Source organism: Aotus nancymaae, unplaced genomic scaffold (assembly GCF_030222135.1).
Source record: "Aotus nancymaae isolate 86718 unplaced genomic scaffold, 86718_ANA_hifiasm-v0.15.2.pri h1tg000069l, whole genome shotgun sequence".
Classification (NCBI taxonomy): domain Eukaryota; kingdom Metazoa; phylum Chordata; class Mammalia; order Primates; family Aotidae; genus Aotus; species Aotus nancymaae.
The window spans coordinates 1,461,153-1,484,309 of NW_026988484.1; the positions used below are offsets into that span (position 1 = coordinate 1,461,153).

Sequence of the window (23,157 nt, forward strand, 5' to 3'; positions counted from 1 at the left end):
ATTCAGAAAGGAAAGATACTTCTCCTCAAACTCCCCATCATTGCCACGTTTGGATCTTTTCTTGTCTCAGCAGAACACATTGAAGATCACAAAACGGTCTCCAGAGCTTCGGTCTGTGTGTATTTGTCAAGCACAAAAGAGCTGATCGCTTTGCGTGGAAGACCAGTTCCTTACTGATGCCGTGTTCCTTCGGGTGTTCGTCCTTTGGGAACTTGATGTGCTTTACAGAATCTGAAAGGACAGGTCTCTGAAACATTTCTCTGACATTTCTAGACTGCCTTCCGGGAAAATCTGGATACTTTGCCGTTTAAAAGCCAGTGAAGCCCCTCCACTTCCTTGGAGCCCCGGAACTGCATTTCTCAACGCCTCTGGAGGAACCTCCGGGCTTTCAAACAGAAGGCTAGTTACTTAGGTTCAGAGGCGGGGCAGGCAGCAGCCTGGTAACTACACGACCCAGAAGACACTGCGGCGGACACAAGCAGCGAGTCTAGCCAATGACGTCTCCATGGCGGGGGCGGTCTCAATGCGCGAGGGCGGGACTTCCTGCAACGGCCCCCCGTACGGTCATAAATATGGTTGCGTTGGGCCCGTTTCACCATTTTCGGCTGAGTGGAGCCTGAGGCGGGAGGGCGAAAAGAAGCGAGGAAAGGTTCCCTCCTTGTACAGAGGCTAGAGTGAGGCTCGGCTGAATCGGTTGTGGGCGCCGGTGGCCTCCGTCAGCTCCCAGGTCACCGCAGCTCCCTCCCCGCTCCTCCCTGGCTGTGCTGGCGGAGGCCGAGCGGGTGAACCTGATTGAGGTGAGTGCCGCGTCCCAGGGCACCCCGCCCGACCCCTCCGAGGAGGGGCCCTTCAGGTCAGGCCCCTGAGTCCCAAAGAGAGGGGCGTTCTTGTGTGGGGTACCAGTGTCCACGGTGCTTTGAGGCGGGGGAGCTCCGGTCCGGGACCGGCACGTGCGAGGCTTGCAGGCGCTGCAGAGCGGGCGGCCCTGGGGAGCCCGAGCGTCTTTGTCCCCACGGAGCAGAGGGTGAGGCGGAGTCTCTCCTGGGAGGGCAGCGGAGCCGCGGAAAGCCAGAGAAGGCTATGCAGGAAGGGTTATGCACAGAGATAAACGTTTAAAGTTGGAGAAAGCAGGATTTTTTTTTTTTTTTTTTTTGAGACAGAGTCTTGCTCTGCCGCCCAGGCTGCAGTGCAGTGGTGCGATCCCGGCTCACTGCAACCTCCGCCTCCTCCTGCCTCAGCCTTCCGTGTAGCTGGTATTACAGGTTACAGGTTCCCGCCACCGCGCCCGGCTAATTTTTGTATTTTTTAGTAGAGATGGGGATTTCACCGTTTTGGCCAGGCTGATCTCGAAATCCTGACCTCGTGATTCGCCCACCTCGGCCTCCCAAAGTGCTGGGATTACAGGCGTGAGCCACTGCGCCCGGCGGAAAACAGGTTGTTAAACTAGGACAAGGGGACCTCTGAGGAGACCCCTTTAGTTATGGTAGGGCTGGGCCGTAGGGGTTGCAGTAAAGGGGAGATGTGGTGAGATTCTGGATGGATCTTCGAGATAAGTAAGAGTCGACAGGATTTTCTGCTGCATCAAATATAGCTGTGAGGGTAGTAAAAGGTCTATTCCATGGGTTTTGTTTTGGCTTGAAAATCTGAAAGAATGGAGTTGGAGAAGTCAGCTTAAGGAGCAGGTTTCAGAGAGGATTACAAGTTGCATTTTGGAGGGCAGAGTTTTGGAGGTCAGGTGATAGGTGGGTCCGTAAGCCTGACACTCACTTTAGAAAGGCACAGACTTGTCATAGGAAGGATTCTGGTCTGTGCCTGCAAAAACGAGTCCCGAATGGGTTAAGGAACTGGCCTAGGCTGGAGACTGAGGTGTGAGGTGGTTTCGATTCTGCACCTGCAGACCAGCAGACCCTCAGGCCCACTCTTTGGATCAATAAGAAGGTCATCCAGACTAATGGGGAAATTGGGTCCAAACCTGGGTAGGGCTTTGTCACATCTAGTCAAGGGCCTCCAGCAAACTTCCAGCAACAGAAGTTGTAGCAGGCAGGCCTGGTTGCTGATGGGACCAGTAACTAACCTGCCCGCTTATCTCCTCCCCACAACTTACTTACTTATGAATGTTTAAAACATTTATTTAACCACCGATGAACGAATATGCTTGTAAATATGTGCACGTAAGTCAGCAGTTAGAAATGAATGTAACCAGTAGTTAAATTTATTCACTTAATAATTGTTTGAATGTTAATTTTTCTTTTTCCTGTTTTTTTTTTTGAGACAGAGTCTTGCTCTGTTGCCAGGCTGGAGTGCAGTGGCACGATCTTGGCTCAGTGAAATCTCTGCCTCCTGGGTTCAAGCGATTCTCCTGCCTCAGCCTCCTGAGTAGCTGGGATCACAGGCACACACCACCTAATTTTTGTATTTTTAGCAGAGACGGGCTTCACCATGTTGACCAGGGTGGTCTCTGTCTCCTGACCTCATTATCAACCCACCTCGGCCTCCCAAAGTGCTGGGATTACAGGCGTGAGCCACCGCACCCGGCTGAATGTTAATTTTTCTATTTCCTTGCAATGGAAAGTTTTATGTATCACATTTCCTTGACACCGTAAGAAGTGGGAAAAATACACACCCCAGATTTCAAAACCCTTCCATGTCATTTGTGTTAAAAACATTTATAAAATATTTAATCCAGTAGAAATAAATTGCTGATACATAGTGTGTACTACTTATGTTTGTTGCCAATATGAGCCCTCTTAGTTGGCAATCCTTTTAATCTCTGTTTTACTCATAAGGGTACTGAGACTTAGGAAAGTTCAGTCCTGGTCAAGACACTGAACCCGGAGGACTTACTGTGTAGCCTCAGATAACTTTGCTCTAGTTGCAGGGCCACAGGTGGTTGTACAGTTCAGCCTGTAGGATGCTGCATTGCTGTCTTAATCCTCATGGCCTGCCTCTTCCCACAGGGTTCATAGCAGTGGCAGCAATGTTTATGGATGCTGGACAGGTGAGTGGAGAGTTTCCAGCTTTCACCCATCCCAGCTGGTTTCAGCATGCTGATATAGGGAATGGTGTTGTCCTGAGACTGTTCACCTTTTCTTCTCTCTCCCTTGGGTCCAAGGAGAGCCTGTAATTCCACCAGACCTGGGTTCCAAACTCAGTCCCTGGTTATATAGAGTGGTTCTAGTTCTTACAACTGATGATATGAGATTCGTCATGACATCTCAAACACAGGATCCAGAATGTTCAAATGCTTGGTGGTGAGACTTAGATGGGATGCTGAGAGAACTGTAACTTAATGTTCTAGCTGGCAAGGATAAGGTGGTGCACAGCTGCAGGACAGGAGGTTGGGGCATGCAGGCATCAGGCATGGAATGGCACCCTGAGGTTCTAGGGGGTTTTTGTTTGTTTGTTTGTTTTTGTTTTGTTTTGTTTTGAGACAGTCTCACTCTGCCCAGGCTGGAATGCATTGGTGTGATCTCAGATCACCGCAACCTCCACCTCCCGGGTTCAAGCAATTCTCATGTCTCGGCCTCCTGAGTAGCTGGGATTACAGGCATGAGCCACCACACCCAGCTAATTTTTGTATTTTTAGTGGAGACAGGGTTTCACCATGTTGGCCAGGCTGGTGTCAAACTCCTGACCTCAAGCGATCTGCCTCCCTCAGCCTCCCAAAGTGCTGGGATAGCAGGTGTGAGCCACTATGCCTGGCAATTCTAGGTTTTTAATCTGACAGGGGTAGTAGCTAGGGAAGGTTTAAGAAAGGAAAAAAAGGTGATTTGACTCAGATTCTAAGATGCTTCCTCTGCCTGCAGAATGGAGGACAGAGTGAGGATTAGGGAAGAACCAAGGATACCTGGGTGATAGTTCCTGCCACAGTCCAGTGGAGGTTGGTGGTGGCTGGACAGAGTGGTGGCTGTGAAGGTGGGAGGCATGAGTGGCTTCTGTAGGTTTTAATCTAGAGCTGCTCACGTTTTTTTGATGTACAGTGTGAGGAAGCTGGGGAGATGGGATGCAAGAGGGAGTCAGGAATGGCCCCATAGTTTTGGCCTTGTTGAGAAGGATTGATGTTTTAGCAACTAAGATATGGTAAATTCTGTAGTAGGGGGAGTTTAATAGAGCATATGAAGAACGAGGTTTGGGCCAAGTCAAAAATGTTACAGAGACTCGATTAGAGGTGCCAGACTGGCAGTTGAAACACAGGAATGGAATTCATTGGAGTTGTTCAGGATGGAGACATCTACTGCATGAAAGCTGGTGTGTACACCATTGTAAATCTGTGGGTCAGATTTAGGAAGAGACATCTTTGTATTTTGGAGGCAGTGCCATTAGGGAAAAGGAAGGAGAAGGAAGAGGCTGAGGACTGGAACTTTCTATAGGGCACCTGCATGGTGTCGGTGGGCATCACCAAGACAGATGAGGGAGTGGATGGACTGAGGATACGTGTGTGTATTTGTGTGTTTATGTTGGGGACGGCCTTTGGAGAATAAGAAAGGCTTTTTGAGGGGAGAGTGCACATAAAATGGATGGTGAGGCATCTCCACAAAAGAGATGAGATGGTAGTGAGGTTTGGGAGGGGCTTATTACCCTGTTATGGACTCAGCAGGGTTTTCTGTCAAGTCTTGGTTGGACCTGGGTAGTTTCGTGTGAATTCTGAGACTATTTTGGCAGAAGATGGGATCAGCTAGAAGCATTGCTAGGCCTGCAGAGGGGGTGGTGTTGGGGAAGTTGGTGTATCTGGGCTTTGGATTAGAGTTAGGAGGATAGAGTTGTGACTGCTTATGGGATAGCATGCACATGTAGAAGGGAGAAACAGCCAAGATTTGGAACTCAAAGGAGGTGTGCAAGAATGTGTGGGTTTGGGAAACTGAGGTTAAAGCAAGAAACAGGATTGGATTGGGGGACCTTCAAGGCAGTGTTCCCTAAACATTGCATTCTGCTCAGTCCAGGGGAACATAGGATTCTGGTTGCATTTGTCATGCACTGCAGGATTCCATGTGCAGAGTGGTATGGTGAGAGGCCATGGAAATAGTCCTGATTGAGCTGTGGTGGTTGTTAGTGTTGCAAGAGTGGAGGTGTTGGATACATGAGGGGGGTGCCTTCCAAAGTGTGAATGGAGGAGCATGAATAGATGGTCCCAGCCCTGGCACTGGGCACTTAAGGGAGGAGGTGGAGTCCATGTTTGGTTCAGTGAGAGGCAAGATCTGGGGGACTCTAGGGAAATTGAGTGACAAAAGAAAGGTAGGCCTCCATGTGCCAGGTTTTGATGGTGCTTTTCAGACTCTTCCCCAACCCATCTTCGTTCTGTGCTCGGAGTCAGTGATCAGTGGCAGTGAGGGGAGAGCAGATACAGGTGCCACGAGGACCTGGTGTCTTCCTCCTTGAGAAGTGGGTAGAGGCTGAGCAGGGGGTGGATGTATGTGGGTGTGGTGAGGAGCACTGAAGATCCTGGAGAGGAAGGTGTGTCAGTGATTGTACCCACAGGATTTCAATCTGTGGACAAGAGTGAGTGATGACAGAAAAGCTAATGGCATTGAAATATTTTTTTTCTTCGATTGGTGAGAGATCATACCTGGATGAAATAATTTTTATTCCTTTCATTTCCTGAGTGGAGGGGGTATGCCGTACCACATAAAGCCACAGAGGAAAGAGCAGATTTGGTCAGGAGGCAGATGCACAATTGAAGGGAGAGCATACATCAGAGGCTTTATTGGGATTTTGGCTGGAAAGGCATGCAGGGCAGAGTGAAGAGCTTAAGACTGGGTGGTTTGCATGATTTTGGCAGCCTTGGGGCATAGGGACTATCCCTCCTTGTATAGTACAAGCCTTGTGTTGATTTAGGGCAGGAGAAATAATAGGAGGCATTTCAGACTATGGGATCTGGATTTTAAGGGAAATGTGAAAACACTGGTTGTTATTTTGGTCCTCTAATTCTTAGATCTCAAGTGGATAAATACAGATCTAAGGAAACAGAATAGGAAGTTGCTCATGGGCCTGGAGTGGTGCCTCACGCCTGTAATCCCAGCACTTTGGGAGGCCGAGGCGGACGGATCACGAGGTCAGGAGTTTGAGACCAACATGGTGAAACCCTGTCTCTACTAAAAATACAAAAATTAGCCAGGAGTGGTGGTGTAATCCCAGCTACTCAGGAGGCTGAAGCAGGAGAATCGCTTGAACCCAGGAGGCAGAGGTTGCAGTAAGCCAAGATCACACCACTACACTTCAGCCTGGGCAACAGTGAGACAACATCTCAAAAAAAAAGAAGTTGCTCATGGACTAAACTGTCATAATTTTGGCAGGATTGTATGGTTTTTGAGGACGTGGCCATACATTTCTCCCAGGAGGAGTGGGGGATTCTTAATGACGTTCAGAGACACCTGCACAGCGATGTGATGCTGGAGAACTTTGCACTTTTGTCATCAGTAGGTAAGACCCTGACACCTATGTCGGTGTCTTGTGCTGGACAATGGTTTTTCACCTTTTTCCTTTGCAGATCTGTCTCACACCAGATCATGAATGCTGCATCCTCTCCTTGTTTCCTGGCATATGTGTTGTGGGAGCCACGCTGGGCTGTGTGATCTGTATCAATTTTCCTTAAGAAGCTTAGCTCTTGTCACTCTGAAGCCTTATAAGTTAAGACTCAAGTCAAAAGTCTTCAGGTTTCTCTAGAATATCCTAAAGACCTTGCCTGCCTCTGGTTAGTTTACTTTGTCCAAATGCACAAAACTCTTCTCCGTGCAAGACTTTCTCCATTCTTCTTGCTGGCACACCCGAGGGATACCCTGTGTCAAGAATTTCAGGGATTCGACCTGGTCACGGCTTGTGAGGACTGTGGACTTATTGCTGCAGGACTTTCCACTAGAAGTTCTGGTAACTTTAGAATGCAGCATGTCCTGGGTTTATTGCTCTGTGTACAAGCTGTCTCCTCCCTTTCCCTGTCTTTACCCCTAGCTTGGCTAATGTCACACCTAGATAGTTGCTCACCTTGAGCAAGGTAGAAGTCCTGACAGAGTGGATAATACTCCATTGATGGCAAGAGATGCTCAAAAGGACTTGGCCCTGGTGGGTTGTAGCTCAGAAGGGGTATGATGACAGGGCTGGGTCCACATCACACTGGGAATCAATCCAGTTTGAGGCCCCTACCAGTGACCACGCCACATGTCTCTTTCTTTCCTATTGTGATTTCTTTTTTTTTTTTTTTTTTTTTTTTTGAGACGGAGTTTCGCTCTTGATACCCAGGCTGGAGTGCAATGGCACGATCGCGGCTCACCGCAACCTCCGCCTCCTGGGTTCAAGCAATTCTCCTGCCTCAGCCTCCTGAGTAGCTGGGATTACAGGCACGCGCCATCATGCCCAGCTAATTTTTTGTATTTATTTTTTTTTTTTTTTTGAGACGGAGTTTCGCTCTCGTTACCCAGGCTGGAGTGCAATGGCGCGATCTTGGCTCACTGCAACCTCCGCCTCCCGGGTTCAGGCAATTCTTCTGCCTCAGCCTCCTGAGTAGCTGGGATTACAGGCACGCGCCACCACGCCCAGCTAATTTTTTGTATTAGTAGAGACGGGGTTTCACCATGTTGACCAGGATGGTCTCGATCTCTTGACCTAGTGATCCACCTGCCTCGGCCTCCCAAAGTGCTGGGATTACAGGCTTGAGCCACCGCGCCCAGCCAATTTTTTGTATTTTTAGTAGAGATGAGGTTTCACCATGTTGACCAGGATGGTCTCGATCTCTTGACCTCGTGATCCACCCGCCTCGGCCTCCCAAAGTGCTGGGATTACAGGCGTGAGCCACCGCGCGCGGCCCCGTGATTTCTTTATTGACTTTCATCTCCTGGCTCCCACCTCTAACCCTACCTCTCTGACCTCTACCTCTTACCTATTTTTTTTTTTTTAAGTGGAGTTTCGCTCTTGTCCAGGCTGGAGTGCAGTGACTCACTGCAACCTCCATCTCCTGGGTTCAAGGTATTCTCCTGCCTCAGCATCCCAAGTAGCTGGGATTACAGGCATGCACCACCACGCCCAGCCAATTTTGTATTTTTAGTAGAGACAGGGTTTCTCCATATTGGTCAGGCTGGTCTCTCACTCCCGACCTCAGGTGATCCACCTCAGCCTCCCAAAGTGCTGGGATTACAGGCATGAGCCACTGCACCAGCCACCTGTTCCCTTCTGCTGCTCCCTTTTTAGTGCCCTCCAACATATGACCTGTATTTAAGGTGTTGTGAGGTCTGCGTGTATACTTCAGTAGTCCCTGAACACCAGCTCCAGTGTCACATCAGATCTCTCTGGGTCTGGACACAGCCTTCTACATAGGAGTTTCTGTCAGGCCAGTTCTGCCCACTAGGCCTTCCTCTCACTGGCTTTAGTGTCCATGTTTGTCACCAATCCCATGGTCTTGTGAGTTAGTCTGACAGACATCTGTGATCTGTGATGGGGCTGCCTTCCCCATCCAAAGTCAACATACACTTCACCAGCATTTCTGTCCTTAGGTTGTTGGCACGGAGCCAAGGATGAAGAGGCACCTTCCAAACAGTATGTTTCTGTGGGAGTGTCACAGGTCACAACTCTAAAGCCAGCGTTGTCCACCCAGAAGGCCCAGCCCTGTGAGACATGTAGCTCACTTCTGAAGGACATTCTACACCTGGCTGAGCACGACGGAACACACCTCAAGCAAGGGCTGTACAGATGTGCAGCCAAACTTTACCTGCACCAAAAGGAGCATCTTAGAGAGAAGCTCACCAGAAGTGATGAAGAGAGGCCTTCATTTGTGAATGACGGTGTTCGTGTGGCAGAGAGGGACTTCACATGCATGCAGGGTGGCAAGGATTTTACTACTGATTCAGATCTTCTTCAACAACAGGCTCTTCACAATGGGTGGAAGCCACACAGGGACACTCATGGTGTGGAGGCCTTTGAAAGTGGACAGAATGATTACAGCTGCAGCCCATGTGGGAAAGACTTTTGCCGCCAACATACACTGTTTGAGCACCAGAAAATCCATACAGAGGAAAGGCCTTATGAGTGCAGGGAATGTGGAAAATTGTTTAGGTACAACTCATACCTTATTAAACATCAGCAAACTCATAGTGGAGAAAGGCCTTTTAAGTGTAGTGAATGTGGAAAAGCCTTCAGATTCAAGTATAACGTTGTTCAACACCAGAAAATTCACATAAGGCCTGTAGAAAGGCCTTATGAGTGCAGTGAATGTGGGAAAGCCTTCCTTACAAAGTCTCACCTACTTCAGCACCAGAGGATTCACACCCGGCCAAGGCCTTATGGGTGTAGTGAATGTGGGAAGGCTTTCTTTACACGGGCTCACCTTGTTTGTCACCAGCAAATTCATACTGGAGAACGACCTTATGGATGCAATGAATGTGGAAAATTTTTTATATACAATTCTGCACTCATTAGACATCAGAAAGTTCACACTGGGGAAAGGCCTTTTTATTGTTGTGAATGTGGGAAATTCTTTTTGGACCGCTGCACACTCATTATTCACCAGAGAGTTCACACTGGAGAAAAGCCTTATGATTGCAATGAATGTGGGAAATTCTTTAGATACCGTTCCACACTCATTAGACATCAGAAGGTTCACACTGGAGAGAAGCCTTATGAGTGTAGTGAATGTGGGAAATTTTTTATGGACATTTCCACACTCATTATTCATCAGAGAGTTCACACTAGAGAAAAGCCTTATGAATGCAGTGAATGTGGGAAGTGCTTTAGGTATTGCTTTACACGGAATAGACATCAGAGAATTCACTCTGGAGAGAGGCGTTATGCATGCAGTGAATGTGGCAAATTCTTTGTGGACAGCTGTTCACTGAAGAGTCATCAGAGAATTCACACTGGAGAAAAACCTTTTGAATGCAGCATTTGCGGAAAATCCTTCAGGTGTCGCTCCACACTTGATGCACATCAGAGAATTCACACTGGTGAAAGGCCTTATGAGTGTAGTGAATGTGGAAAATTATTTAGGCACAACTCAAATCATCTTAGACACTGGAAAAATCACTTTAGAAAAAGGTCTTTTGAGTGCACTGAATGTGGAAGAGTTTTTAGCCAAAATTCCCACCTCATTCGGCACCAAAAAGTTCACACTAGGGAAAGAACTTATAAATGCAGCAAATGTGGGAGATTTTTTATGGACAGCTTCACACTCGTTAGTCATCAGAGAGTTCATACAGGAGAAAAGCCTTATGAGTGCAGTGAATGTGGGAGAGTCTTTAAATACAACTCTAGCCTCATTAAACATCGGAGAGTTCACCCTGGAGAGAGACCTTATCAGTGCAGTGAATGCGGAAGAGACTTTAACCAAAATTCTCACCTCATTCAGCACCAGAAAGTTCATACCAGATAATGAATGTATATATATATATATAAAGCAGATATGGAAAGACTTCACACAGAAATTCTGATTTAGCCCTGGGACCTATGTGTTTTAAAAAAGTATTCTTGGCTGGGCGCAGTGCCTCACGCCTGTAATCCCAGCACTTTGGAAGGCCAAGGCAGATGGATCATGAGGTCAGGAGTTCGAGACTGGCCTGGCCAACATGGTGAAACCTCGTCTCTACTAAAAATATAAAAAATTGGCTAGGCATGGTGGTGAATACCTGCAATCTCAGCTACTTGGGAGGCTGAGGCAGGAGAATTGCTTGAACCTGGCAGGCAGAGATTGCAGTGAGCCAAGATTTCGCCACTGCACTCCAGCCTGGGCGACAGAGCAAGACTCCATCTCAAAAATATATATATATTATTTGAGAATACAGACAACGTAAAATCTAACATCTTAACCATGTTAAAGTGTATAGTTCACTAGTGTTAAGTCACTCACACTGTGCAATGAATATCTAGAAGTCTTTTCAACTTAGGAAACTAAGTCTATACTTTTAAAATGTTATTCCCCACTCCACTTGACAAGCACCACTCTGTATGAGTTTTAGTAGTCCAGGTACCTCATATAAGAAAACTTAAATTTTGGTCTTGTGATTTATATTGTGGCTTATTTTGCTTAACATAATATTTTTAAGGTTTCATTTCTATAATCCATTAGAATTTCTATCCTTTTTAACTGCTGAATAAAATTGTTACAGTCATGTGTTGGTTGACAATGGGGAAGTGTCCTGAGAAAAGTATTAATAGGTGATTTTTTTTTTAGTTGTATGAATGCCGAGGATGTATGGTATACCCTATAGCACCTTGCTACAAACTTGTACAGCATATTACTGTACTGAATACTATAGGCTATTGGAACATACGGTAAGTAATTGTTGTTAAGTATATCTAAACACAAAAGGTACAGTAAAAATACAATATGAAAGAAAGAATAATAGACCCACATGGAGAACTTACCATGAATGGAGCTTACAGTACTGAAAATTGCTTTAGGTGAGTCAGTGAGTGGTGGTTGAATGTGAAGGCCTAGGATGTTACTGTACTGTAGACTTTTTTTTTTTTTTTTTTGAGACGGAGTTTCGCTCTTGTTACCCAGGCTGGAGTGCAATGGCGTGATCTCGGCTCACCGCAACCTCCGCCTCCTGGGTTCAGGCAATTCTCCTGCCTTAGCCTCTTGAGTAGCTGGGATTACAAGCACGCGCCACCATGCCCAGCTAATTTTTTGTATTTTTAGTAGAGACAGGGTTTCACCATGTTGACCAAGATGGTTTGGATCTCTTAACCTCGTGATCCACCCGCCTCGGCCTCCCGAAGTGCTGGGATTACAGGCATGAGCCAGCGCGCCCGGCCTGTACTGTAGACTTTACAGATACCGTATACTTAGACAACACTAAGTATTATTATTTTTCAGACAGAATCTTGCCCTATTGCCCAGGCTGGATTGCAGTGGTACAATCATGGCTCACTGCAACCTCCACCTCCTGGTTAAAGGAATTCTTCTGCCTCAGCTTCCCAAGTAGCTGGGATTACATACCCAAGCTAATTTTTGTATTTTTAGTAGAGAACGGGGTCTTACCATGTTGGCCAGGCTAGTCTCAAACTCCTGACGTCAAGTGAGCCACCTGCCTCGGCCTCCCAAAGTGCTGGGATTACAGGCATGAGCCATCATGCCCAGCTGGACAAAATTATAGAATATTTTTTCTTTAATATATGAGCTGACCATTTTTTTACTTTATAAGCTTGTATTTTTTTAAACTTTTTGACTATTTTGTAATGTTTTGCTTAAAACTTTATATAACTGTACAAAAATGTTGTTTATATCCTAACTTAAACTTATTTTTGTTAAAAACTAAGATATGCACGTTCATCTAGGCCTCCACAGGATCAGGATAATGTCATTGTCTTCTTCCCCCTACATCCTGATCCAGAAAGTTTTCTGGGGCAGTAACACACATGGAGCTGTCATCTCCTAAAATAACAATGCCTTTTTTTGGAATACTTCCTGAAGGACCCGCCTGAGGCTGTCTTACAGTTTGTGTTTGTATGTATATACACACAACTCCATATATACTCTAATGTTGGAGAACACCTAATGATAAAAAGTGTAGTACACTAAGAACATAAGCTAATTACTAGTATTATGTACTGTACATTATTGTATATGTTATAGTTGTATATGTCTGGCAGCACCATGAACATGTGATTAATACATTGCCTTGGGACTGGGCACACTGGCTTACGCCTGTAATGCCAGCACTTTGGGAGGCTGAAGCAGGGGGATCACGAGGTCGAGAGATCGAGACCATCCTGGCCAACGTGATGAAACCCCCTCTCTACTAAAAATTAGCCGGGCATGGTGGTGGGTGCCTGTAGTCCCAGCTACTAGGGAGGTTGAGGCAGGAGAATTGCTTGAACCCAGGAGGTGGAGATTTCAGTGAGCCAAGATGGCGCCAGTGCACTCCAGCCTGGCGACAGCGAGACTCAAAAAAAAATACATTGCCTTACCATTGCCGTCATGTCATTAGGTGATAAGCATTTTTCAGCTTCATTATGATTTTGTGGGACTGCTGACATGCATGTGGCCCACTGTTGACTGAAAAGCGCAGTGCATGATTATACATGTATATGCCACTTTTCCTTTTGTTAGGGTTGTTTCCACTCCTTAATAGCAGGTGAGCATGAGTGTACAAATACTTCTTTCAGGCTGTGCTTTAAATTCCTTTTCAGGACTTACCCTGAAGTAGAATTGGTGCTTCCTATGTTCATTTTACAAATATTTTTTGTTTTGTAATTTCTGCCCTGACAATGTTCCCATCGTATGTTAATTCTGTTTTAAATTTTTTGGGGACTATTTTTTATAGCAGCTGCATCAGTTTACATTCCCACCACAGTGCAAGGGTTATAATTTCTCACATCCTTGCCAACACTTATAATTTCTTTTTTTTTTTTTAGTAGTAGCTGTACCAGTGGGTTGAGGTGTTATTTGTTAATTTTTTGTGTGTGTGCTTCTTTATGGTTATTTGGCTTTTGTTGAGATGTAGGAGTTTTTTAGTACATGTAGCAACTTCAGAAACATGAAAGTGAAAGATACAGAAAGAAAACATAAACTTTATTTCTCAACAGAAGCTCCATCAAGTTCAAGACGATTTTGTAACTGATGATACCAGGCTGAGCCCATCTCTAAAGAAGTGAGGTTCCTGGGAATTTAACCTTGTGTATGCAATGCTTTTTTATATTAACTAAAGAGAAATGGGTGGCCTAAAAGTAGGAAACGAAAAAGTCAGAAGGAGCCAAATCAGGGCTGTATGGTGGATCCCTTAGGATTTTACATCAAAATTCTCATAAAGTTGCAGTTATTTGGTGAGAGGAATGAGCAGGAGCATTGTAGTGAAAAAGGATTCCTGGCGAAGCTTTCCCAGGGGTTTTCTGCTAGCGTTAGCTAACTTTCTCAAAACTCTCATAGGCTGGGTGCAGTGGCTCATGCCTTTAATCCCAGCACTTTGGGAGGCCAAGGCGGGCGGATTACCTGAGGTCAGAAGTTTGAGACCAGCCTGACCAACATGGAGAAACGCTGTCTCTACTAAAAAATACAAAAATTAGCCAGGTATGGTGGCGCATGCCTGTAATCCCAGATCTTCAGGAGACTGAGGCAGGAAAATCGCTTGAACGCGGAAGGTGGAGGTTGCAGTGAGCCGAGGTCATGCCATTGCACTCCAGCCTGGGCAACAAGAGTGAAACTCCATCTCAAACTCTCATAATCAGATGTTATTGTTCTTTAACCCTCTAGCAGGCCAACAAGCAAAATACTTTGAGCATGCCAAAAAACTTGCCATCACCTTTGCTCTTGACTGGTTTGCTTTTGCTTTGGCTGGACCACTTCTGACTCTTGGTAGCTATTGCTTTGATTGTGATTGTGATAAAGCCATGTTTCATCTCTTGTACAGTTCTTCAAAGAAATGCTTCAGCATCTTGATCCTGCTTGTTTAACATTTACATTGAAGGTTCTTTTGTCTGCAGCTTATATGGATTCAGTGGCTTTGGCACCCATTGAGTGGAAAGTTTGCACAACTTTAATTTTTCAGTCACAGTTGTGTAAGCTGAACTAATTCAGATGTCTGTGGTGGTGTTCCTGCTATTAATCATCAGTTTTCTTCAATTACGTAATGAACAAGATGAATTTCTTCCTTCAACTTTAGCTGAATTCACATTCTTCTGATAGAAGCTGTTTTCAAACTGATGCCATTCTTAGTGCTTCAAACTAGGTCCTGTTCATACATCCTATAACAAGTTTTGATGTAAAAAATTGAAATCCATACACAATTTTGGGGGAGTTTTTTTTTTTTTTTTTTTTTTTTTTGACGGAGTCTCAGTCTGTTGCCAGACTGGAGTGCAGTGGTGTGATCTCGGCTCACTGCAACCTCTGCTTCCCAAGTTCAAGTGATTCTCCTGCGTCAGCCTCCCAAGTAGCTGGGATTACAGGTGCCCACAACCATGCCTGGCTAATTTTTGTATTTTCAATGGAGATGGGGTTTCATCGTGTTGGCCAGGCTCGTCTCAACTCCTGACCACAGGTGATCCACCTGCCTCAGCCTCCCAGAGTGCTGGGATTATAGGCATGGGCTACTGCACCTGGCCAATTTTTTAATATACATTTTTCATGAAACTTTTGAAGACTCCTCATATTCTAGATATTCCTTATCAGCTATGTGGTTTTCAAATACTTTCTCCCATTGAGTCTGTTTGCTTTTCACCCTGTCCATTATGTCATTTTTTGAGGAGTTTTAAATTTCAATGGAATCAAATATATATATAAGTCTTTCATGCATTTGAGTTCATTTTAGCAGCTTAATTCTTTTGCATGTGGATATACAGGTTATTTTCTTTTTAACATTAAAGAATAATGTTTTTGCCCAGCATTAAAATTAAGGCCCTTGGTAGAGGCTTGTCAGTTCCAATTTTGGAGCAGCTGATTAAGTTCACACTCCCAGCCACTTTCCTTATCAAGCTCTCAAACTCTGGGCCACAATATGTGAGACCTAATTACCCCAGGCCCAGGAATCAGATATCTAGGGACAGCTCCTGTGCCCAGGAGCTTATAAAATTATTCACATTGGCCAATGCACAGGGAGCCCTGAAAACCTAGCTAACCCCAATCCACAGGGCATACGTGAACTGTCCCCTACAGCTCCAGTTTGCTGTTATCTGGAGTTCCCTTGTAACTGTTGCAGCCCTGCCTATGTCCTTTGGTTTCAAGCTGTAAGTAGCAAAGCGGTCTACATTTTATGAGTATCATTGTGACATGTCCTGACATCAGAAAAGCACCTTTGTGTCTTATGACTACAACCAACAGAATATGAGTGCCACAAATGTTGGAAAGTCTTTAGCCTGACTTTACCGAGCACGAGTAAGTTCATCCTGTAGAAAGTCCTTAGGAATGCAGGCAATATGTTTTTTCCTTTGTTAACTTCAAAAATAGCAAAGCTCTATCAAGCTTCTCCTACCCACCTTGTTTTGTTGTTCTGTTTTGTTTTAGGCTTTTAGCCTGAAGCCATGGTTTTGTTTCTGTGTCCAGTGTTATTTAAATAAGTGGAAAACAGGAATGAGTTGAGAAACGGGCTTTACTGGCCCAGCTAGGAATAAACTAAGAACCCATTACTGCCCTTGGACAACCCTGTGTTAGCTTGTTGAGGGAGATCTTAGCCTGAAATTGAATCTCACATCTAAACATCCACACAAGGGAGATTTTTTGTAATTGTCAGATATGTGGGAAGTCTTTGTGAACGATATTGCACTTTCTTACCTGCCTAGGGCCCTTCTAGAGTTAAGTTGCTGTAAGTGTCTATTACTGAAGACTCCTGTCATTAGCTGGCATGGTGCCACAGCGTGTATCACCTTAGTCACCTTAAATTTCTTAGAGAGTGATGAGGTCTGGACTTACGGTTAAATATTTTTTAAAAATACTGGGTAGGGGGGATGCATAGATTGCTGTGTTCTCTACTTTTGTCTGGAGTATTCAGTCATTTGTTCCCTTTGGGGGGCCTCATTCCCATTCACCTGACTGCTTTGGGTGTGGACATCACCCAACTTTGGACAGAGAACACAGGCCAACTTCAGCTGGCAGCTTGTAGAGATTTCCTTTCTTCAGAGATATTATTAGTTGTCTGATAATGTTGATGATAAATTTTCTACCTTCCAAGCTGCCCAACCCAGTCAGTTTTCACCTAAGCATTGCCTGTTTTTTCTCCCCCTGATGATAAAGGTCATATTGTTTAAGCTACAGTTACTCTTGGGGTTCCATTCACTGTGTGCTGTGGATTGAGAGCAGAATCAGGCTTTGCCAGAATGAAAAAGTGATGTGAGACATACAACAGTGCATTAGTCTTATTTTCCATTGCTTATAACAAAATACCTTAAACTGGGTAATTTGTAGAGAAAATAAATTTATTTCTTACTGTTGTTTTGCTTTTTTTTTGTTTGTTTGTTTACTTCTCTGTCCCCTAAGCTGGAGTGCAGTGGCATGATCATAGCTCACTGCCACCTGGAATCCCTGGGCTCAAGTGATCTTCCTGCCTCAGCCTCCAAAGTAGACTGAGGGACTACAGGTGAGCACCACCACACTTGGCTACTGTTGTTCTTATTTTGACAAGATTTAATATAGAAAGTATAGCACCTGTTACCTACCAGGAATAGATGAGGATGATCAGGTACATTTATATTTGAATCTTAGTGGTTAAGGGTATGGCAAGATATTAGACACTACCTTTCCTCATAAGACACTCAGTGATCTGAGTCGAGGAACTTCTAGGTTTTGCTCTCCCCTCCTCCTGGAAACCCCTATCTACTTTCCTATGTATTTGACTACTTAAGGTAGCTTATACAAGTAGAATCATACAAATATAGTTGTTTTGTGACTGACCTACTTCACTTACAATAAGTCCTCAAGTTTTTCCATGTTGTTGTATGTGTCAAAATTTCCTTCCTTGCTAAGGCTGAATAATGCTCCATTGTATATATATTTTCTTTATCCAGTCTTTCATCAGTAAACACTTTGATTGTGTCCACATTCTGGCTACTAGAAATAATAGTGCTGTGAACATGGGTGTGGAACTATCTTTATGAAGCCCTACTTTAATTTCTTTTTGTATATACCCAGAAGTAAAATAACTGGATCGCATGTAATTCAATTTTTTAAAAAAAATTCTTATTTTAAAATTATTTTTTGGAGACAGGGTATTGCTCTGTGCCCAGGCTGGAATAAGTGGCATGGTCACAGCTCACTGCAGCCTTAACATCCTGGGCTCAAGAGATCCTCCTGTCTCAGATTTCCAAGTAGCTGGGACTACAGGTGTGTACCACCATGCCTGGTGAATTTTTTTATTTTTTATTTTTTGAGGCAAGGGCACCCAGGCTGGAGTGGTGCAGTGGTGTAATCTCAGCTCACCACAGTCCAGTACCACGCTCAAGTGATCCTCCCACCTCAGCCTCCTGAGTAGCTGGGATCACAGGTGCACAGCTACCATGGTGGCTACATCATTTTACAGTCTCATCAAAAGGCACATGTTTCTAATTTTTCCATATCCTTGATCACACTTGTTGTCTTCTTTTTCTTTTAATTGTAGCTACTCTGTACAAATGGATTTTGATTGAAAACATTTGGTATGGCTTTTAGGAGACTTTATCTTAATTTCCTAGACTTTTTGACCCATAGTTTTATTGTGGAAAAAGGTGCCCTGTAGCTCCCTATCTGGGTCAGTCTAATCACCTTTTGTCATTCAGGATTTATCATCTGAGGTTCACACCAACATGTATACAAGTGGCATGTCAGTCTGCTTTGTGTTTTTATAGCAGAATACCACAGACTGGGTAATTTACAAATTTGAGACATTTATTGGCTTATAGTTCTGGAGGCTGGGAAGTCTAATACCAAGATACCAGCATCTGGTGAGGGTTTTCTCGCTGCATTATAACGTGACAGAAGGCATCAAATGGCAGAGGGGCAAAGAGAGAGCAAGAGGGAATAAGAACCTATTGTGATGATAGCATGAATCCACCTATGAGGATGGAGCCCTCGTGATCTAAATGCCTCTTAAAGGTTCCACCTCTTAATACTGTCACAATGGCAATTAGATTTCAGCATGAGTTTGGAGAAGACAAATGTTTAAAACATGTAAGTTACGTAACTCTGGGTCATATGCATATGAAATAATTCTAAATTCCTCTGAATACTTGCTAGTCTTATTTGGGTTTAGGAAAATCTTTAGATGCAGCTGTTAATTCGCCTGGGTCCAAGGTTTATGTCTGACAGTTGTCTGCATACTTGGCTCTTGATCTTTAGAGGTAATTGCATTTTGGAATTTTAGGGTATTTGTTGGGAAAATGTAGGGAGCCTGGGCAAAGGGTAGAGGAGGGAGGAGGTGCAGAAGGAGAAAGATTAGAAAGGGTGAAGGGGAAGCGGAAGAGCTAGATACAAAGCAGCAACTGGAGGAAAAGGAGGGGGAGGAAGTTAGTTTTTGCTTAAGTTTGCTAAATCATTCAGTGGCTTTGTTCAAGGAAATATCTACTGAAACTATTTTTGATTCAGAACCTTGGATATTGTACAAATAAAATTCATTCCAATAAAAAACTGCTCACTGGGCCTGTAAATTTTGTTTCCTTTCTTTTCTAATGCATCTCTAAAACTAACAGGTTTTTTTTTTTTTTTTTTTTTTTCCAACTGAAATGTTCCTCCTAGTAAGCAATGAAGGCAAAAATTATCCTGGTGAAGTTATGCCACTTAGAAACCTAAACGCTAGCCCGAGGCGGCAGGGAGCTGGTCCGACCGCTCCAGGTGGCGGGCGGCGGGAGCGAGGGAGCGGACATGGACTCCGACTCGTACCAGCACTATTTCTACGACTATGACTGCCGGAGGATTTCCACCGCTCCACAGCGCCCAGCGAGGACGTCTGGAAGAAATACGAGCTGGTGCCGTCGCCCCCCACGTCGCCGCCCTGGGGCTTGGGTCCCAGCGCAGGGGACCCGGCCCGGGGTTGGGCCCCCCAGGCCTGGCCCGGAAGGTGCGCCGGAGACTAAGCAGAATCCCGGGGCCACTCGAAAGGTTGGGGCAGGAACTACGTACGCGTCCATCATCCGCCGTGACTGCATGTGGAGTGGCTTCTCAGCCCGAGAACGGCTCGCCGCTGGCGCGCCCCGGGGGAACCTGTCCGCCACCCCGGACTGCCCTCCCGCCAGCCTCGAAGCCTGCAACCCGGCGCCCGCCGCCCCCAGTCCCCTGGGCGAACCCAAGACCCAGGCCTGCTCCGGGTCCGAGAGCCCAAGCGACTCGGAGAATGAAGAGATGGATGTTGTGACAGTAGAGAAGAGGCAGTTTCTGGGTATTCTGAAGCCGGTCACCGTCACGGTGCGAGCAGACCCTCCGGATCCTTGCACGAAGCACTTCCACATCTCCATCCATCAGCAACGGCACAGCTGTGCCGCCCGTTTTCCTCCAGAGAGGGATCCCCAAGAGGAGGCTCTGGAGAGAGATGCTCCAGGGGAAAAGGAAGATGAGGAGGATGAAGAGATCGTGCGCCCCCCACCTGCAGAAAGTGAGGCTACCCAGTCCTGCCACCCCAAACCTGTCAGTTCTGACACTGAGGATGTGACCAAGAGGAAGAACCACAACTTCCTGGAGCGCAAGAGGCGGAATGACCTGCGTTTGCGGTTCTTGGCCCCACCCTGGCCAGCTGCCCTAAGGCCCCTAAAGGAGTGATCCTAAGCCAGGCCTTGGAATACTTGCAAGCCCTTGTGGAGGCTGAGAAGTGGATGGCTACAGAGAAAAGACAGCTCCGATGCCAGCAGCAGCAATTGCAGAAAAGAATTGCATACCTCAGTGGTTACTGACCAAAAAGCCTCACTGTTCTGTCTTACAAAGACACAAGTTTATTTTTTGGCCTCCCTCTCCCCTTTAGTAATTTGCACATTTTGGTTATGGCGAGACAGTCGATCCCAGAATGCATTGCAGCCGGCGCGCACACACAGTAAAGGCTTGCATTCTTGGAAACCTTGAAACTCAGCTCTCCCTCTTCCCTGACTCATGGGAGGGCTGTATGTTCTCTGGTGCCTTTGGCTTCCAAGAAGGCAGCTGACAGGAGCCTCGGGGTCTGCCTAGCTCACTAGCTCTGAAGAAAAGGCTGGCAAATGCTATGCAACAGGTGGTGGGTGTTGCCAGGGGCTCCAGCCTGCATGAAATCTCACACTCTGCATGAGCTTTAGACTAGGAAAGGATACTCTCAACTGGTGTCTCTGGGGTGATGCAGGGACAGCTGGGCCTGAATGCTCTCCCTGAGGTTCCTTTTTCCAGAAGACACTTGAGCTGTCTTAGGTGACTAGAAGCTCGCAGACTTGATTAACGTGGACTGTCAGACACTTTCTAGTAGCCGAGGAGTTGGAAACCTTTAATATATATATAATGATGTTAGCTGACCCCTTTCCTCCCACTCTAAATGCTGCGACCCTGGCAACATTTAAAGAGCTTGGCCTCTAGATTCTTTGAGTCAGAGCCCTCTGGGCCCTCTCCTCTGAGGGACGGATCTTTCTTTCCTCACAAGGGACTTTTTTGTTTCATTATGCCTTTGTTATGCAGTGGGCTCTGCAGCACCCTTTCCCACAGGTCAGAAGTATTTCCCCAAGACAGGGAAATGGGTCTTAGCCTGGGGCCTGGGGAAAGCTTGGAGTCCTGGCTTGTGAACTTCATCCCTGCCCACGTGTTTTCAGAGGGGCACTTGAGGCCCAGTCTTTTCTTAAGGCAGGTGTAAGACACTCAGAGGGAGAACTGTACTGCTTCCTCTTCCCACCTGCTGGTCATTTCAACCCTTGACCAGCAAGTTTGAAGTTCTGGAACCATGCAAGAACCATGTCCTTCTTGTGCAACTCCAAGGAGCTTGCTGGCTCTGCAGCCACCTTTGGGCCTTGGCCAGCCTGCCATGAATCAGATATCTTTCCCAGAATTTGAGCCTTTCTGAAGTTTTGGGGAGAGCCGTTCTGGATCCAGTGCTCCAGAAGGTGGACTTGCTTCTGGTGGGTTTTAAAGGAGCCCCCAGGAGATACGCTCAGCCAACCATGATGAATCCATCATGGTTGCCTCAGCTGGACTTGGCAGCTCCAAGTGGAATCCAGGTGCAGCCTCCAGTCTGAGAAAGTCACCCGGCCTAGCAGTTGTCATGTGGGTAACCACAGGCATCTCTAGGCCTGTCTTGGAAGAAGGACCAGCAGCCCCTCCAGAACTCTGCCCAGGATAGCAGGTGCTTCCTGGCTCTGGGTTTGGGAGTTGGGGTGGGTAAGTGGTGGTAAGTATTATATGTGGCTCTGGAAAACCAGCTGCTACTTCCAAATGTATTGCCCATAATGGTTTCTTTCTGAGGTTGCTTCTTGGCCTCAAAGGACCCCAGGATATGTTTGGAAATAGCTTCTCTACCCTTTTGGAGCATGGTTTACAAAAGCCAGCTGACTTTGGAACTGCCTATGGAGGACAGTTTGGGTGTAGGTTACGGACGTCTCACCTGAATGGCTTGTGTTTTATAAGCTACTGTTGGGTATCATGATGAGGGGAGTCTTTTTTTTTTTTTTAAATTGTATTTTTGTATGTCTTTTGCAAAGTGGTGTTAACTGTTTTTGTACAAGAAAAAAACTCTTGGGCAATTCAAAAAAATAAAAGAAACCTAAACACTAGAATTATGATTGTAATGAGAGTACATGTAACATGTAGTAGATTTTCCTGGAAGGGGAGAGGATTTCAATTTAGACAATCCCATAAATCTTGCACTGTCTGAGAGGAGTGTAATGACTATGTGCCTTTGACCTGGTTCCTACAGAATGATAGGTGGCTGCTTCCCCACAAGAACCTGACAATCTTCACACCTCAGCCTGCAGAAATCTAATCAATGCCTCATTCTCTGGACAAAAAAAAGGTAAGAGGATGTTATCCTATCTTATCAGTGACCCAAACCAAAGTCTGTCCAAATGGTCACCAATCTGTTGAGAGTCAGAAAACCCTTGGTCTGTGACATCAGCTGAAACAAGTCACTGGACCCTGTGCTTGAGGTTTTTTGTTTTTGTTTTTGTTTTTTTGAGACGGTTTTGTTCTTGTTACCCAGGCTGGAGTGCAATGGCATGATCTCGGCTCACCGCAACCTCTGCCTCCTGGATTCAAGCAATTCTGCCTCAGCCTCCTGAGGAGCTGGGATTAAAGGCGTGTGCCACCACACCCAGCTAATTTTGTATTTTTAGTAGAGACAGGATTTCTCCATGTTGGTCCGGCTGTTCTCAAACTTCCAACCTCTGGTGTTCTGCCCACCTCAGCTTCCCAAAGTGCTTGGATTACAGGCATGAGCCACCGTGCCGGGATTATGCTTGAGTTTTACCCTATTATTATCCTCTTCCTGACACCACTTTTAGAAAGTACATCATTATTACATATAAGACAGCAAAAAGAGATGAAAAGAAATGGTGTGATACTATCAAGGATGCCAATAAGAAAAATGGAGGCCGGGCGCGGTGGCTCACGCCTGTAATCCCAGCACTTTGGGAGGCTGATGTGGGCAGATCACCTGAGGTCAGGAGGTCAAGATCAGCCTGGCCAATGTGGTGAAAACCCACCTTTACTAAAAATACAAAAATTAGCCAGGTGTCATGGCACATGCCTGTAGTCCCAGCTTCTCAGGAGGCTGAGGCAGGAGAATTGCTTGAACCTGGGAGGTGGAGGTTGCAGTGAGCCAAAATCCTGCCATTGCACTACAG

General features: G+C 45.8%; 1 protein-coding gene and 1 pseudogene across 2 annotated transcripts; both read left to right on the plus strand.

The window, feature by feature from the left end:
• The first annotated feature begins 541 nt into the window (after positions 1–541).
• ZNF17 (zinc finger protein 17) lies at positions 542–11,247 on the plus strand. Of its 2 annotated transcripts, XM_012473120.3 has the most exons (4): positions 542–797; positions 2,958–2,998; positions 6,291–6,417; positions 8,478–11,247. In XM_012473120.3, exons 2-4 carry the CDS (start codon positions 2,978–2,980, stop codon positions 10,346–10,348), a joined length of 2,019 nt encoding a protein of 672 aa, XP_012328543.1. In that variant the 5' UTR covers positions 542–797; positions 2,958–2,977; the 3' UTR covers positions 10,349–11,247. The 2 variants fall into 2 exon arrangements, with proteins under 2 accessions (XP_012328543.1, XP_012328544.1); XM_012473121.3 differs by lacking the exon at positions 2,958–2,998.
• Positions 11,248–14,087: 2,840 nt separating this feature from the next.
• On the plus strand, positions 14,088–22,092 carry LOC105731408 (protein L-Myc-like; annotated as a pseudogene).
• Positions 22,093–23,157: the final 1,065 nt, after the last annotated feature.

Excerpts from the sequence above, each read along its gene's own strand:
- ZNF17 (XM_012473120.3), top strand. The coding sequence starts at position 2,978 with ATGTTTATGGATGCTGGACAG. Across the intron at positions 2,999-6,290 it reads TGTTTATGGATGCTGGACAG|GATTGTATGGTTTTTGAGGA; the intron begins GTGAGTGGAGAG and ends TAATTTTGGCAG. Across the intron at positions 6,418-8,477 it reads TGCACTTTTGTCATCAGTAG|GTTGTTGGCACGGAGCCAAG; the intron begins GTAAGACCCTGA and ends TTCTGTCCTTAG.